Source organism: Excalfactoria chinensis, chromosome 11 (genome assembly GCF_039878825.1).
Source record: "Excalfactoria chinensis isolate bCotChi1 chromosome 11, bCotChi1.hap2, whole genome shotgun sequence".
Taxonomy (NCBI): Eukaryota; Metazoa; Chordata; class Aves; order Galliformes; family Phasianidae; genus Excalfactoria; species Excalfactoria chinensis.
In genome coordinates this window covers 9308155-9325863 of record NC_092835.1, presented here as the reverse complement: position 1 = coordinate 9325863, position 17709 = coordinate 9308155, and the positions used below count along the sequence as shown (strand labels likewise).

The 17709-nt window shown below is 44.7% G+C and overlaps 1 protein-coding gene and 1 long non-coding RNA gene across 2 annotated transcripts in view; one reads left to right on the top strand and one right to left on the bottom strand.

Annotated features, from left to right (window-relative positions):
• The window catches only part of SLC7A10 (solute carrier family 7 member 10), a 30490-nt gene extending 26115 nt beyond the window's left edge, over window positions 1-4375 (bottom strand). Inside the window, exon 1 of the mRNA XM_072346313.1 lies at window positions 4234-4375. Within this exon, the coding sequence (XP_072202414.1) occupies window positions 4234-4375 (142 nt within the window). The remainder of the gene's footprint in view (window positions 1-4233) is intronic.
• Window positions 4376-4488: 113 nt separating this feature from the next.
• Window positions 4489-17709, top strand: part of LOC140257117 (uncharacterized) — a 129250-nt gene continuing 116029 nt past the window's right edge. The window contains exons 1-2 of the long non-coding RNA XR_011904961.1: window positions 4489-4661; window positions 5118-5188. This is a non-coding gene — a long non-coding RNA (uncharacterized lncRNA). The remainder of the gene's footprint in view (window positions 4662-5117; window positions 5189-17709) is intronic.

Here is a 17709-nt window from a genome sequence, read left to right as displayed (position 1 = left end):
ACTTTGTGTTTGCTTCTTTTTTGTCAAAAAAGATGTCATTGTGTCCTGCTGCTGCTTCTGAACATCGTGTGGAAGGATTTGTTCATGCTGACATTTTTTACTTTGCTTTACTGCAGCTTTTGCACTTGGTGCTGTACTCGGCCGCTCTGCGAGCTGACTTCTGGATACGCACAGACCGCAGCAGAAAGGCACATCTATGGACAATCAGACCCATTGCCTATTTATGGTGTGAGCCAATTGAGGAGAATATAAATTTGTTTTTATTTTCATTTTATGCTGCCAGGTTGCAGCTCCTTTTTACCTCCCCTGGTAAAATCGCAGTCAGAGGTAAGCCGCTAGCCTTGAAAAGCTGCAGGATCTCCCTGGAATTTTACCAAGCTGTTTGAACTTTGCCATGGCTTTTCTTGCAAGTAAAACTGTGGTGTGTTTTCAGCTCCCCAAGCCAGGTGAAGGCTTACTCCAAAGGATCCTGATAAACAATCGCATGTTTGCACAGACTGTGAAGATGTAGTAGTGCACTATCACCCCTGAAGTATATTGCCCTGTGAGTGTAACTTGCACAATGAGTTTTGGATAAACATTTCTAAATTTCTCTTTAAAAATGTAGCATTTGATCTTCCTCAGTACTATGCACCTTTTTTTGTACTGAGCATCACATCAAAATGCGGACACCTATCAGCTGTTCTTTATAGTTCCTGGACATTTCATTTTCATAAGTTATGAATCTGAGCCTCAGACTCTGGTAAAAAATGTTTTCTAGTGCCTCAAAAGTACCTTTGTGGTATCTTGCTTTTAAGGAAGACATGACTCCCACCTTTATTTAACCACAGTTTGCATTTATAAGAGGACAAGATGTTGAATTACATTTCTCTGCAGTTTAGGTCTGTCCTATTGTCCTGAAAAAGTATTGAATAGTTGTGTAGGTTTAAACACTGTATGCTCTGCCAGCAAGCACCATGTGCAACTGAATGCTAAAATACTAGTTAGCAACGTGTGTAACAGAGATAAGGAAGGCTCTTTCTTTTCAGCAACAATTTTTTTGTTCATGAATAAGAACCATTGAGGTAATCTGCATTGCTCTCACAAGATGGCAAACAGAAGCATGTCCTGAAACTCCAGCTAGCTCCAAAATCCAGTGCTCACACACAGACTCGGAGAGGGAGAAGAACCTTGCTGCAATGCTGCTGTTTTCTGCGAACCCAGGTAGGATTGAAGAAGTAGGAAGAAATAACACCGAGATATGGGTGACTGTCTTTCCTTCATACACCTTTCTTTCTGCTGCAGCCCTGGAATTGGGGTACTATTCCAGTAAAGCCCTTTTGGGAGGATCTCCTGGTCATTCCATATGCTACTTGACAAGGAGATGGATCTGACCAGGTGCTGGTTGGTTCAATGACCAGCAGCCAATCCCCTTTAGCACCAGTGGCACACGCAACATGACCAGGTAGCTGGCATTAGTACTTATCCATTACTTGTTGAGTTCTCACATTTTATGAAGAATTGAGTATGAAGGCCTCTCCCAGTTCTGTGTGTTTTCTTTCCCTGGTGTTTAGCTCGCAGCTTGCCAGTCCTGGTGATGTCTGTGTAAGGCCTAGCTGTGGGAACTTAGGGCATGTTAAAACAACAGGAGATGTATCAGCAAGGATGGAGTGCATGGAAGTGCATGCAGGACGGCTTGTAAATAGTTTTCTGTGAAAGGCAAGGAGGAAAAATCCTGCCTAGTGCAATTACACCTCTGAACTTGGTGCTATCTCAGAGCACTGTCTGTGGAAGAGGTATTTATGCAAGTGGAAACTTCCTGTAGATGCATGCATACATGGTTGTTAGTAAACAAGTACAACGTCAGGCAGGTATTGTGGCAACCAAGGAAATATGTTTGCTTGTTTCCTTGCTGCAGTTTCATCATATGGATAATATTTTTGCATACATATTATGACATAGGGGTTTTACACCACGCTTATGTGTGAACAGAATGAGTACGAGAAACATTATTAAGATGATGCACATCATTTCTGCCTATGCTCAGCAATATAAGGAGGTGTATTTAGAATTAGCTAACATATTTCATTGCAGCTTAATCTGCATGTCTTCTAATGGCTTTTATGTAGCCTGCTGTATACATTCACAACCATACAATGGACTTCACCAAAATCTGAGTGCAACCCTATGGCTACTTGCACGCAGTTTTACAAGCTCAGTAAAAAAATGCTTTAGGAGATGTTTATATATATACATATATATACATATATAAACATACTTAATCTGTATAAAACAAATAATCAAATATCTCTTGCAAACAGTTAAACATCTCATGGCTGCAGTTTGTATGTACATCTGCACGTACATTACTAATGTAAGAAGGTGATTTTGTTATTCAGATCAAAAGTAGCAGGCTGGTATCAGACTTTAATCAGGCTGCTGTTTCTAATTCTTGTACTTTTCTAAAGAGCAGTGGAATGTGGCAGGAACTACACAGAGCCAACTCATGGAGCTTCTTACCCGGTTTTTCATCTGCACTGGCAAAACTGATGTTGAAGCACTGGATAAGATTTCTCTGTGTAGCTCGCACAGCTGTGCTGGTAGAAAAGACTGCAGTAGTCTTAATTGCACACATAGCCCCACAGGTTTTATATCACCAGCTCTGTAGCACATGCATAAAATGAATGTTGAATGTGATACGACATAGGTGTACGCATCTCCTAAAGAAAAGGTAATTTTTATGTGAGTTTTCAAGCAGTTAGAATAGTATCTGTCAGTGACTACTTAGTAGACAAAGCGTGTCACTTCCTTTTAAGCTGTACCACTTCATCTGAGTGTTGGTAAGCTCAATGTGCAGTGTAACTGAGTACATTAGGAGGTTGTTAGTAGCAGGAGAGATTTGTTTTCATGTCATGTAACCATATCTAAGACAAAGCAGTTTGGGATGGGGCAGACTGAGCTCTAACAGCACAGATCCTGGAGCGGTTGTGCTGGATGAAGGGACGTGCTTGTACCTGAAGGCAGGTTGTATTTCCCTGGGTGCAACCATGAGGTTTCATGGGGTCATAATGCGCTACAACGCACTGGGAGACCCCGCTGTTACTGGAACACTGTCAAACACAGTGGATAATGGCACTCACACCACAAAGCCTTCTCTTTTGCCTCCTTACATTATGCCAGGGGCACTCAGAAAACAATCCGATCATTTCCTCCAAGTGCAAACTGTACAATGCTTTATTTTGAACTAGCACAGTTAGCACATGGAAGGCAATCATGGGCTCATTGATTTATAGCCTCATCTTCACAGTCTTTTCCAAACAGTCCCTCATGTTTCCTCTTCTGGCTACTAACTGCCAAGCTTACCGCGCTCTCTGCCCACCCTGCAGGTGGTTGGAACTGCAGCACAGCCAGCAAAAATGTAACTCTTGGTGCAAAGTTTACACATCCCAGCGTCAGACCATTTCTTAACGCAAAAACATTCCCTCGCATCTTTTGGGTATCTGCGGCACTTTCACGCACAGATAGCGTGTAACAGTGACTTTGACCTCTGAGTTTGATACTGAAACCCTGAAGGGAAGAAGGATCTCTGCCCCGGAGACCCTGCGCTGCCATCGGATCAGAGCCGTGACACCGCCGGCACACCTCCCATCATTCGGAAGGAAGTCTTCCCCCCGTGTTACATTGCGAGCCACCCGCCGCCTAAACTCCAGCTCAGGGCAACGGGTACTTCGGTCTAGAGCCGAAAGCCTTCGGCGGGGCTCCTCCCGGCCGGCCGCGTTCCGCTCAGTGCCGCCTGCAGAGCCGCGCCGTCCGCCGGCGCCGTGCCTCGCTGTTACGGACGGGCCGCTGACACGCGGTGTCACTTCGCACCTGCACGCAGCCAATCCCGCTCCTGGGGCGGCTGTCCGAGCTCCCTTTAGCAAAACGCGGGGCGCTCCGCCTAAGTTTTCGGCTCGAACGTTTCGGGCGCTTGACACCGCTCGGCTGTACCGACAACGCCAATACTTTACCCCGCTCCGACGCCTGCGGTGGGACGGGAGGGCGTTCCGCCGGCTTACTCCGCGGACGGGAGCCGGTGCCCATCTGCACGCCCGGCTGCCACCTGTCCGCGGCGACCCGGCACGGACCCGGCACGGACCCGGCACGGACCCGGCACGGACCCGGCACGGACCCGGCACGGACCCGGCACGGACCCGGCACGGACCCGGCACGGACCCGGCGCGGACCGGTCCCTCCGCCCGCGGCGGCCCTTACCGATGATGATGGCACAGGCGCTCAGCAGCCCGATCTCCTTCTTCAGCGCCACCCGCTCGGGGCCGCCGGGCGCGCCGCGCTGCTCCCCGCCGGCCATCGTGCCCGCGCCGCTCTGCCCCGCGCTGCCCCGAGCCGCGCGCATGCGCCGCCCCCAGCGGGGCTCCGGGGGGGTCCGAGAGCGGGGCGCGAGGGGGCGGCGGGAGCGCGCCGGGATGAGGATGCGCGAGCGCCTCTCGGGGCCGCGCGGCGGGTGTGCGCACCTGCTGCTGGGAGCCGGCGCACCTGCTGCAGGGAGCGCGCGGGGAAGCGCCGCGTGGTAGCACGGGACGGAGCAGATGGCTTCATCCGTGAGCACACGCCGTGCGCACCGGCCGCAGCAAAGCAGGCGCGAGCAAACAGAGGTTCTTTTCCACGTGCGGGGCACGGAGGTAATCGCTGGGGCGCTTCGTTCCCAGGAACGCGGGGTGACCGAGGGAGATGTCGGGGCCATACGGAATTTACACATCTTTTGCCCCTTTCGTAGAGTGTTAGAGGGGGGGAAGGGAGGTTCCCTGTGCGCTCAGGTGAAATTAGAAAGTGAAATCCCAGCGTGGCGGCCCGGGTTCCTCCATCACAACGGCCGAGGGTTTGTCCGGGGCTCCCGGTGTCGGCTCAGGACGGCTGTGCCGCGAGCAGCTCCGCAGCGCTGCTGGAGCCCCGCTCAGAGGGGGGGAATCTCCGCCTGGGGCCGCGGTCGGGAGGCGCGCAGGTGAGAAGCGCGTTGGGGCCGCGTGGCGCAGCGCGGGGCGGCCCGGGGCGTTGTTGGGAGGCGCTCGGCTGCGGTTTGGGGATGAAGGAGGTGGGAGTTTTTGTGGTGACATCGCTCCCGTTTTGTTTGGCTTCAGGATGAACGGACCGGCTGGAAAACCAGCGGCCGCCTGCGGAAACGCGAGGACTAACCGCGGAGCGGAGAACCGTGAGTGATTTTGCTTTATAAACTACTTAAACCTAAAAGAAAACTTACTGATGTTCGGAGGTTGAGATGTGCTTCCAAAATTGATGTGTTGGTTCACAGAATTGTTGTTTCTAGGCAAACTGCCTCGCTAACTGCTTTTAACAGGTGCTCCTATTGAATGACTTCACACAGTTGGTAAGGAAGCGCTTTACAGGAAGATTTGCTTCCTGAACTGCATACTAGCCACTGTCATTTTAAAGGCAGGGAAACGTGCAAACCGCAAACAAAAGCTCAGATGCCCAGAAGCATCCTGATGTTTTAGCTGTTCCTCCTAAGTGGTTTATGTTGCTGAGCTCTGGTTTCCATTGGTGGCAGCTGAAGTAATTTGTAGCACCTCTGATGGGGTCTCACACAGACTTTGGGATTAACTCGATGCAAACACACCTGTCTGTTGTTTTGTTCCAGGTAAAACTAAAATTGAATGCTATCGAAGTACAAAACCCGAGAAGTACAGGATTGTTATCAGCTGCATTACTAACGGTGTTACTGAGTTCTGTGTAGTTTATGGTCGTTTAACTTTTGCAGATGAAGCACAAGATACATTAAATGAGTGTCCACTTAAAAGGATAATGCTGTACTTGGTTTCTTTTGCTGTGGTGGAAACGTTGGTTTGCTCTGAACTGCATGTAGAGTCTTGGTGTCGCTGTGCAGAAGATGGAAATTCCAGGCAGTGCTCTTACACTGATGGGAAACTGTGCGTGCTGGTTGTGGGCTGAAGGCAATAAATAATAGGATTTAATTAACTCTATCTTTTCTAGCTCTATTGTGCAGTAGTTGCAGGTTCGTTTGTTTTCATCAGCATGCAGGTGTGTGCTGTACATCTTGTTCCATAACTGTTCCTCCTTGATGAAAAGCAAGGGGCGTATCTGTGTGATTGGATTCAGGTGTGGGTGATGAGCAGGGTTGGATGCAGCTGTGTCAGTAATGGGGGCTGGGGGCGGCTGCTGCCCAGCAGCTGTGCTGGCTCTCCCTGGCACCTGAGGCTGAGCTGTGGGGGGTACAGTCTGGAAATCATGTGAGTAACTTCATTTAGGGGTGTAGTCCTGGGTTCTTGTGTAGCTCTTCATTCAATGAGCATTGATTTACTATTTGTTGTTGGAATCCTCCCCCCTCCCCCCCCATGCATACATAAATTATATAAGAAATCTTCTCTTTTTAAAGTGTTTTGATTTGTTAATAGGGTACACAGGTGGCAGCTCACAATATGAGCTTTCAATATGTCTATATCCGTGGCAAATCACAGGGGTGTAGAACAGCAGTGGGCCAGAGCCCTGTTGGAAAAGGCAGTATGACAAAGGTTGCCCTCATTAGCTGCCAGAAGCTACTTATTTATTTAGTTAGGCTGGGTGCCTGCCGGCTTCACTGTGTTCTCTGCATGAGGAGAGGATTCTTCTCAATACTGCTTGTGGTAGTATCAGCTGCTTATTGAGGTTGTGTGTTCTGTCCTATAGCTAATATACTTCCAAAAGAAGCAAGTCAGAAGGCATGTACGTTCAAATTACAAGCTATATGAGACAACTTCCAGAGCAAAGCCTTTTAAATTGTTTTGGAGCTGGACATGCAGTATCTAATTGAATGATGAAATGTTAGTAAGCAAAAAAGCCAGAGTTCTTCGTAGGAGGGCAATTGCTGCGTAGCAACTGCACAGAGAGGATGCAATGAAGCTTGCATGTGTTCTTTTGTTGCTATTTTCATCCTCCTTTTCTCAATGTTCTGAAATGCACAGAAATTATTAAAGTTGTTGGGACCAATTCATTTGTTCCTTATGCTTTCAAAAACAAGGAGGGGGGCAAACAGTGACAGTTTGCTTATATTTTTGGGAAGAAATAAAGGAGTTCAGCATGTTAGTTAAGGAGGGGGGTTGTGATGGAATTTTCAAGTGAATATAATCTTTAATGTGTGTGAAGATTATAGGAAGAAAGAGAGGTTAAAGTAATGCAAGGATTGTGACTGTAATGCCCTGTCAGCTCTTTGGTTTTGTACCCATCTAAAAAAGAAATTCTATTTAAAACAAACACGACCAACCCTACAAAAATGAGACATCCCGTGCCTGCTGCTGAAAACAGTTGTTAAAGTGTAGTTCAGCTTCCAGCTTAATGGGGTCACCGTAAACAATAGCTGGGAGGTAGCTGAAAGGGTAAAGCACTTGTAGGGTATCTTTAAAGAGCAGGTTGATTGGTTTAGCAAAAGGCAGTTAGGGGAGTAATGGGATTGTAAAGTGAATGTTAATTGCTAATCAACTTCAGAGGAAAGTTTACCTCATTCTGCTTGATTGTCACCTATTCTGTATCACTGCAAACTTTATGTATTAAAAATAATCATGTAATTTTACCTTTGTATCTTGTTAAAGGACAAAGTGAGGGCTGAGTAACCAGACTGTGAGGGATGATTGCTACCAACCTTTGTGCTAGGCGGTGCTCTGCCCTGCTGAAGCACTGATCTCCAGGACAATTCAAACTCTGTGCCAAGCAGCATGAGATAGGGTTTAATGGTTTGTTGTAGCTACGGTAATGGGAAGATGGTTGGACTAGATGATCTTATGGGTCCTTTCCAACCTTGTGATTCTATGATTCAGTAGGTGCAGTTCTCCCTCATTGCCCTGTAATGGTTAGTGTGGGTACCACGAGCACAGTGCTGTGAGCTGGAATCCAGCAACCATCTCTAACAAAACCATCTTGTGTTGTGCAGGCAGTGGGGTGCCTTGGTTATCATAGAGCACTGATTGTCTCTTGCTGTTTTCTAAAGTCTTTGGGAAGACTTCTTGTCTCTTAAAGCTAGTGGTAGGTTTGTAATCAAAAACTGGAGTTAGCAGATAAGTGGTGTTCAGGCCTACAACCATGGCTTCTAATTAAGTTAAGCTTCAGAAGTGTGTTCCAGGCTTGCTGAATGGAGATAACCTCACCCAAGTTTTCTGATTACCAGAAAGGCAAGCTGAGAGACAGGCCTTCTACGAAGCTCTCATCTCACTTTTTCCTGACAAAAGGGGGTATATCTTCTGAGTCCTGCAATGTATTGCGTTCTCTGGGAGTTGGGAAGAGCCATACTGGTAAGGCTGACTGGTTCCGCTCTTCCATTGTCCTCTGCAAGATCTGTGAGCTTGAATCCAGTAATTTAGAAACTTTAGGAGATACTTCAGGTCATATAACTGTTTTGCCCTGCTCTAGAAGGGATGGAGCTTTGTACACAATACAAGTTCACCTAGTTTTAATAACTCTCTCCACAGACCCTACTAAGAAAAGTAATTTGTCAGTATATAAAAAAATCAACTCAAAGCAGCAGACTTTAATCCTTAGATTCTGGTAAACCAGAATGTTTGTTGTCTTTAAGGTAAGTTATTTACCAAGCATGAGCTGTTGGACACTTTTCTATCTGTGTCAGAACTGTGTATTTCTAAATTTCCAGCTGTACAAAATGGGCCATTGTACATTCAAGTTACATCACTCCCTCAAAGATATTTCATGGTGGCTTGTAAGTAGATGTGTGTAAGTAGATTATGTGAGGAGTTACTTGTAAGTTGTTGAATAATTAGGTTTGCATAGCCAGTTACTTGAAGAACCTACTTCCAGTTGAGCACTCCTACTGTTGGTGTGTTTACTGGAGCACGTGGAAATGAAGTGATGGAAGGGAAATGAGGCAGTGGTCAGTTTTGGAACAAACATTTATTTTATTTATTTATTTGTTTGTTTGACTCATTTTCAGTATAACATACTTTAGTTTACCAGTTTGCTTGAATATTTTTAGTCTTATTTCTTTGTGTATTAGAAAAACCCCGATTTCTTCTCCCCTCTCTCCACCTTCCCCCCCTCTCCAAGAATATGTTTTTTTAAACCCTGCTCTTACTGCTTAAGATGGGTATAATATTGAAGCTTAATGCATTGCAACGTCCAACTGGGTTGGGATAATCCCCTCGATTTCTCACAAGTAACACTTCAAGTATTGTGCTGTTGACTTGGGTTTTTGGTTTGAGGTTAACCGTGATGTGTTTCACTTCCTTTTCAGGAGGAATAGCCTCACCAGATCCTTTTCCCTCTACACTGCAGCCCACGCTGTCTCTCCCTGTTCTTCATCTGCGTGCAGGATCTTCCTTTTGAGGCCGGTCTTTCAGTTGAATGTAATTTTCCTATGATATCCCTGTATCGATTGAGACTATCCCAAATTTTATTCCATGCTGCTTCTCTACAGGCCGTTGTTCGTTCTTTTCTGGTGCACTCAAAATGAATATTTCTCCCTGATAGATTCTAGGGGTCCCCCTTGAAATCTCAGTTCATCAGTGCCTTGTGAATAACTACCCCTTTAGAAGCGCTGTTGGGTGTTTTCTTTCCCCCTCATAAATTTACATGTGTAAATTGTGACAATTATAACTTGGCTCTTATTATCTTACTTATGAGAGTGACACTTTGAGCAGAACCGAAGGCTCTGAGTTTCTAGAGGAAATTAGTTCATATCCACTGCTTCCCCTTTGCTCAGTGAAACACGTTCCTTATCGGATACAATAACCATGGCCCCAATTCCTGTGAACGCCTGCCATGCTGGGAGAAGGCCGCTAGATGGCACTCTGGTCCTGTAAGTCAGGATTTTAAAGCCAAAATGGTCACCTTGCTCATTGCGCCGATTATTTAAAGGACTTGTTTCTCAAAACTGGGCTTCTAAGCTCAAAGTTTAAAATTATTGTGAAAAGTATAGAAATTTCTGCAGCAGTAAAAGTCCTGCTGAAATGGGCTGGAGTCTTTAAAAAGGGAGAGTCTTGCTGCATGTATCTACAAAGCACAATTTGATGTAGTATGTCATTGAGGGGGTGTGTTTGTGGTGGGTTTGCACAAGGGACTGATGTCCTTCCAAGGAGGCACGTCAACTGCTAGGGAAATCTCAAGGCTGCTAGTCCTAAGCCTTGCTTACCACTGAGAGATGATAGAGCAGGGTGCTGATAGAGCTCCTACCTTTTTGTGGTCTCCCTGGTCCCTGATTGCATGAAGGTGAAGTCAGTGGTGCCCAACCTAACCTGCCTTAGTTGTGCCTTGAAAGGGGCTAATGTTCAGGGTGTCAGGGCCAATACTGCAGGTCTTTGGAGCTCCCTCTCAACTCTTCCTGACCTGTGAGCACTTTTGACTCTTCCAGGACAAAATCAAACAAGTTAGCTGAGCCATCTGGCAGTGGTTTGAAGCAACTTGTTGGGCTTTGCCCTTGAACTGGCTAGAAGTGCTTACACAGCCAGTTGCTGGGTCTCAGCTGGAAGGTGTTAACTAACAGCTGGGAAACAGAAAGGAACAGCCTTTAAAATGGCCCGTGAGCTGTATGCTCTGGGTGAGAGGCTTTATGTGGGCCTGTTACTTTCTCTGAAGGAGACAAGGTGTGCTCCTATGGCCCATGCCAGCAGAGAGGTGATTTATTAAGCTGTCAAGTCACAGATCCTCACTAGTGGATCTCTTTATGAAGATGTATTTCCTACATGCATGGGATTGGTGTACCTGAGTGTTTCTGCAAGCTGCAAACAGATCAGGATAGAGAATCAATTGTAGAACCTTGGTTTGGACTTCAGAGAATGGGAAAGCCTGTTCGGCAGGTTATCTACCAGCCTTTGAGTTCTTAAAAACAAAACAATAATTAAAAACACCCACCATAATAAACAAATCAAACCCCTTTTTTACCCTTATTAGTAAGCTGGCATTGTATCATGGAATATTTTATCTGTACACTGTTATGGATTATGAAGAGAGTAATGAATTGGAACACACATCATCATCTTTAGTTAACATATTGGAGAAAATCTTTAGTTAACATATTGGAGAAAATTTGCACTACAAATAAAGTAGATTATCTTCTTATCCAGGAACTCATCTATATGCAAGATGTAGAGCTGTCTTGCAGACAGAAATGTATATTTGGTCTAAGTAATAATCATTGCTTAGAGTTCATACTCATCCCCTCCAGTATGTACCTATTATAGGAGTTCACAGAAACTACTCTGTAGACCTGCCGGAATAATTTTTATTAAATGATATTCTTTGGTAAACAGGGAAAACAGAGCTGCAAGGAGGTTAAAATCTGGGCTTGGCTTCCCCGCTAATGACAAACTCTGGCCCCAAAATTTGCTGAGACAGAGATGACAGGCTCTCGCAAGTACATTGGGTCATCCATCCTTCCTGGTTGCTGCAGGGTACAGGTGCACTCAGACAGAGATGACTGGGTTATTTTGAACTTTGCTTGCACCCTGGACAGAGCAAGAGGGAGTTGTGGATAGTGATACCCACCTGCTGAACTCATGTACCACAGCAACTACACCAAACATTTCTTTCCTTTCACTGCTTGAAGAGTATGGACTGTATGAGGACTGCACCACTTTTGATGCTTTCATTTCAGTACTTGATCATAGTTACAACCTGCCAGCCCTGGGTGCTTCTCAGTCAAAACAACCTGTACTTAGAGAAAAAGCTTTGTGGGACCAAAGATATTACAGGAAGGCAGGCTTGTCAGGGAGCCCATTACTTGCTATATGCCCCACACTGGGAAGTGATGGGTGATGCTCAAACTCCAGCTATTGATTTAATCTTGGATGGCCTTGCATCTGTAACCTCGTTTGCCTATCTCTAGAGCAGATGTTTTCTTCCCATTGCAGTCCGCCTGAAGGCTTAGTCTTATGTGTTGTATTATATTTTGGTATTATCGCTGGTGAACTTTTTGAAGTGGAGGAGGGATAGCCCTTTTCTTTGTCAGGTTTTCATATCATCATCGGAGGGTAAGGGGGATTTGCTGCGCAGTGCCTCATCCCAAACATTTTTGATGATAGCATCAGATTTTTTCCTATTTGCCCTTTTCCCTAGAAGGGGGTTTGACTCCTTGGGTGTTGCCTGACGAAACTCAGGAGGAGGGTGGGTGCAGTGAGATTTTCTGGCTGCACATCTTAGTAGGGTTACTGAGAGTGCAGAGAGCCCTCAATGCAGACAGGGAGCAGCCTGCATAAATGCAACTAGAAGCAGAAGATTCTCCAAGCATGTTTCTTCTTTCTGGAGCAACTTGCCAATAGAGAGGGAGATTGTGTTGGAAAACAGCTGGACTCCTCTCTCTGTGTGTGCATGTGGCCAGCCATCCTTCATGTGTACACATCAACTTCTTGGAAAGATGCAGCTTAATCCAGGTGTTGGTATTCACTTGCTGTCTGCACATCGGAATTAAGGAAATGCAAAGGGAATTTGTTAGCCAGTGAAAAGCTGTGTGTCTAACCGGGAGGATGATCAGGATTTAGAGCTCACTCTGTGCTTGTAATCTCACTGACCTCCCTTCTAGTGATATTCTGGCTGTTTGCACAATAAATATTATCACAGAATCATTAAGGTTGGAAAAGACCTCTAAGATCATCCAATCCAACCACTGCTTTAGGATACCTTCATGTCCTGCAGCCCAGCCTAACCTTGGTGGTTTCTTTCTGCCTCCTTTCAGAGATCAGTGCAGTGCCCTTTCTTGGCCATTTACATATGTGCTTGGTTACTTAATGAACATCTCCATCCTTTCAAATTTGGAAGATGTAGACAGGCACCTACAGAATGACTGTGGAACTTCTTTATTTTATTTTATTTGCAAATCTTAATGAAAAGGTTTTCAATGTTTTCAAGTGCGCTCAGTTCTAAAGCGATGAGGTGCAGGAATTTGTATGGACTGCACTCTTGAAAATAGTGATAATCTAGACCTTGTATCACCTATGAACTACAGGGGAGCAGGTGGTTGTGCAAGTGCTCTTAATGAGGCATGCACTTAAGTGTTTTGTTGGACTGGAACCACAGCCAGCCTGTGGCACATGGAATATTTTCATCTGGAAAGTCTCAAATTGTTGAGTCAAGTCCTGTAGTTTCAGGAGTAGCTCAGGGAGCTGCTGACAACTCAGACAAATTGGTGTTTTTCTACCTGAGTTGTTGGCCATTCAAGCTGAGCTCAAAGCAAATCTTTGGGGCTTTGAGTAAGCCAGTGACAAATCAAAGAACCCAGTTTAACTTGGCTATGGCAGAGGATTGTACTTCCTTGTGAGGCTTGGTGTATTCCTCTGATTCACAAACATCTGTTTCTTTTCCCTGACAATTCCTAAGATGAGCTCTTGGAGGAAAGTGAGCAAGGATAATTTCTGAAATACTGGTAGTTCTCAGCAGAGCAGTTGCAGGTGTGTGTGCAGGAGGCCAAAGCCAAGAGTGCTGGATGAACTCTCCTATGTGGCCATGGCTAAATATGCCTGCTTCAGCTATTTCTTTGCTCCGCTGGCACTGATCACTGGTGGTGCCATTTGGTGGTTGGATTTCAGGGTGCTCAGTCTCCTACAGTCTAAGAAGCATGGTTAAATATTCTTCAAGGACTAAGAGCATCTAAGTGCTCGCTTGTTCACTTCTGCTTGTCTCTCGTTGTGGTATTTTCTATCATAGCACATGCTTCTCCTGTCTGTTCCTCTCAGTGTACCCACCTTGCTTAGTGTACATTTCACCTTGTGAGGGCAAAGCATACACAGGCTTGGACAGTGGTTTTATCTGACTGGGGGTTTCCTGTAAGTGGCAACCAGAGGGTCTGGCCCATGCTGGTAGCGTGAACTTTTAAAGCTCCATTATTGCTCTGAATCATACCTTTGTCTCCACACTCTGAGTCATATATTAAAATAAAACTGTGGGAAATAATAAAACCCAGTTATATGAATGTGTTTTTTATTATACGAGTTCTTAAATTTTTTTTTTATTACTGCTTTGAGGCCAGCTCATCGTCTTTTGTTATGTTCATTACAAAAGGCTTTGCTCCAATCCCTGTTAACTCAAAGGGAAAGGAGAGCAGTGCTTGGGGAGAAGAGCAGTTCCTTGCTGGCATCCATTCCCGTGTCCTCATCGTGCCTCTGTCTTTACCACAGCTACCCTACAGGAGCCCTCTGGGGTAGGTGGTGTTACAGAGAAGGTTGACCAGGCAAGTTTGTAGAAGACTACTCACAGAAAAGGGGGGTCAGATGCAGTTCTCTTCAGTCTCAGACTTAATGCTCTTGCCCATGGCCTCTGTTGTTTCAAGTCCTCCTAAGTGAGCTACTGTCCTTTATCAAGCAAATATGAAACAGTTTTCAGTTTTTCATTTGTCTTGCCTGCTCTATTGCCAGAAAAGAGTGAGACGTCTTTCTCAGTCACAAAAAGGTAGAAGATGAAATGGCAGGGGAAAAATCTCAAGCACACAACAAAAGAAAGTAGGAAGGGAAAGCATTGTTCACAGTTGCTAATTTGAAAAGTGAATTGTTCCTACTGATAAAGAAATAATTGGCAATGTTTTTGCTAAATATTTAGGCTTTGTAAAGGGAAGAGTTTGTATCTTTACTTGGGCTTGGGAAATCTCATCTTCACTTTTAAGGCATGTTTCTTGAACATACCAGTACCAGGACTGCTTCCTTACAGGACAATGCATGATCTGCGCTACTTTCTCTCACCTTAAGAGGCAGCTACGCTAATTGAGTTACTGACCAGTGCTCCACTGGAGTCTGGCTTCATAACAGAATGAAGTAATTCCTCTGTGCATCTCTGGCTACAGCTTCCAAAACTTTTAGTTTTTCTCATATAATGGCATAGACCATAGCCTGAACTCTAGGAGTACTTGGATGTTCAAGACTTTCCTCTATTGTTGGGCAAGCTGCTCTTATCCCATTCTTGTTATATACTCCTATAGGGTCATCTGAATGTCCTTGGCTTTTAGAAGAGCAGGTGCTTCTGAGACTGCAGCTTGTGGCTTTGATGGATCAAGTGAAGTTGGCTTCTAGGTGACTCTGTGGGGATGCGGCATTGAAGTCTTTGTTACAGATGTGCTGTAGGTTTCTTCTGAAACTTCTCATAGAGGCACTGGTTAAAGAGACAAGTTTTGTGATGTGGGATTCCAGTCATCTAGAATTACACTGCCACCAAATTTGCGGTTCACAGGGTGCCCAAGAAATGTCTGGTGTTGAAGAGCTGCAGTGGTGAATGACCTCTCAATAGTCTTTCATATGTCTTCTCTTGTGTGTTTCTGGGCACACACTGAATAATCCTCCAGCATCAGAATAACATTTAAATGTTCCCTGACTGACCATCCCCAAATCATTTAAGTGTTATTCTTTTTGTTTATTGAATGTCTTTTTTGACATTTATTATTCTCTGCTTAATAAACCATATGGGATCTAGAGGTGTGGCTAGTCTACTTGATCTCTTAGAATAGCATATATTTTAAAATGATTTTAACCTGTAGACTCAGTAAATCACCAGATGTTTTCAGTTTCAGTGCTAGAAAATAAATAGAAGTTCCTGTCAGGTAATCAAAAACCCAGTAGGCCAAGAAACTGTCTCTTGAAAGATACAATAGATCAAAAGGACAGCCCCATGTGAACGTAATACCTGGAGACTTGGCGTGGTTTGAAAATAATGTATACAGTGGTTGAAACATTTGGGCACAGCTGTGAAATTTCTGCAGGTATTTTATTCCCCATTTTCAGTAATTCAGGTGACTTTTACAAGGTTAATGCCTAGAGAGCACCCATGTAAAGAAGAGTTAATGATAAGCACGAATATAGATGGAGTGAAATATGTTACAAAGGCTTCGCAAAAGCTCTTAATCCATGAGATCTAACATATATTGTTGAGGATATTGAATAGTGGATTTGCTCATAGTGCAAACATAAAGCTTGTTATGGGCACATATCTCTAAATGCGATGCTCTGGAAGTGTTTGTCCAGGCTCTCATGTCCACCTTCTTTTGGTTTGATGTTATCATAGTGGGACATATTATCAAACTGAAATACTGGCTGCTGTGCTCTTTCTGCTTCCGTGGTTTTCAGAGCTTCTGCATTTCTGAAAAGAAATCTATTTTTTTTTTTTTTTTTTTTTAAAAGGAAAGAATATAGCAGCTTTTGAACCTGGGTGTTTCCCCACAGGGTGGCTGCTCATGGTCCTTTTGGTTTTACGAGTAATTAGTCTGGGTCTTGGGTGCTCAGTATCAAATGTTTTGCATGCAGAGAGTGGGTGAATGACTTACATCCATGGTATTGGTTTGTATCTATGAGGGTGGTGCCTGGGGTGTGTGGAATGACAGGGAAATTCAGTTCTTGTAGATTTATGACAATTACTAAGAGGCGTAATGTACTATAAAGCTACCATGTTAACATGCACAGGGCTGTCTTTTCAGTATTTTGATATGCAGCAACGGTTTTATGGCTGTCTCAGGAGGTGTTATAAAGCTTTGTTTCAACACGGGTAATATTCCAAATCCAAATTTTGCTTCATTTTTATGTGGTTTCAGAAAACTAAAATTAATCACAGTTCATTTGCATTTTCCCTGCTTGTCACAATTACAAGGCTGGTGCAGAAATAATGAGAGTTGGTTTCGTTTAATAGCAAACATTCAGCAATGTTTGTCCTACTCAACTGTCTGATTTTATTTATTTTTTTTCCCTTGTAGGTGAGTTGAGAAAAAGGGCTGGAGGTGCAAAGTCTGTAGCATTAGTTGCCTGGCCTTTCTTTGCCTCTCTTTCCCCATGTGTCCAATGGGTTTGCTCAGGAAGGGTAGCACAAGCCAATAAACTGTGTCAGTCCCTGAGGACTGGGAGCAAAAGTAGTGTGGCCTGGTGTGCGTTGTAAGGCGACAAGCACCAGTGCTGCTTTACTCTGGCAGTATCCCAAGACTGTGTGTTTTCACAGTCAGTACTGCGTATACTGACTCCCCATATAGTTCGCCTGTGTTCCCTTCTGAATTCAGGAGAACTAAATTTCTATCATTTATCCCCAAACAATTTTTTCCACCTTTCTTTTGCATCCTTTTCAATGGGAAGGGACTCATTTCTTGACTCTGTTATATGTATTCATGATCCTCTTACTCATGGTTCCTACCCTATCTTATCTTCAGCAACCTTTTTGAGGAGAAGAGGAAAAGCCTTGAGGAGATTGAAGACATAATAGACTCAGGACCAGGTCCAAGGCTTATGGCTTTTCCCCTGCTGATGGCCATAGTAGGACATCTAATAGAACCTCTCTTGTGTTACTTCCCCCTCTTCTTGTACAACCACAGGCATTCCATTGCAGCAGTTACCAGGCAAGAGGTAGCTCAGGATGCCAGAACAGAAATCTTGTGATGTGACAAGCTCTTACACAGATCAGCTGCTGATCTGTATGATACCTAAACTAGAGGGAAAAGCAATCTGCTGGGGGCTCATGAGAAGAACAGCTCATGAGTTTAGTACTGACTTATTTGGCTGTGTTTGCTGTCTGAAAGGTGGAATGCCTTTGATAAATGTCCTCTGGTGTTCCCCTGAGAAAGCATCCTGACCTTCTTTGACCATCTCTGGTTTATGTTGGGGTGGTATATATTACCTAATATAGCTGATAATTTTGCTTTTATGCTGTCCCAGAAGACTGTAACTCTGGCTGAGAGTTACAAAACCTGTGTTGATGTGTAGGGGTGGGATGAGTTCTGAACAGATTTTTAAGTGGTGGGCATTAGAAATCAGTCTTCACATTTCC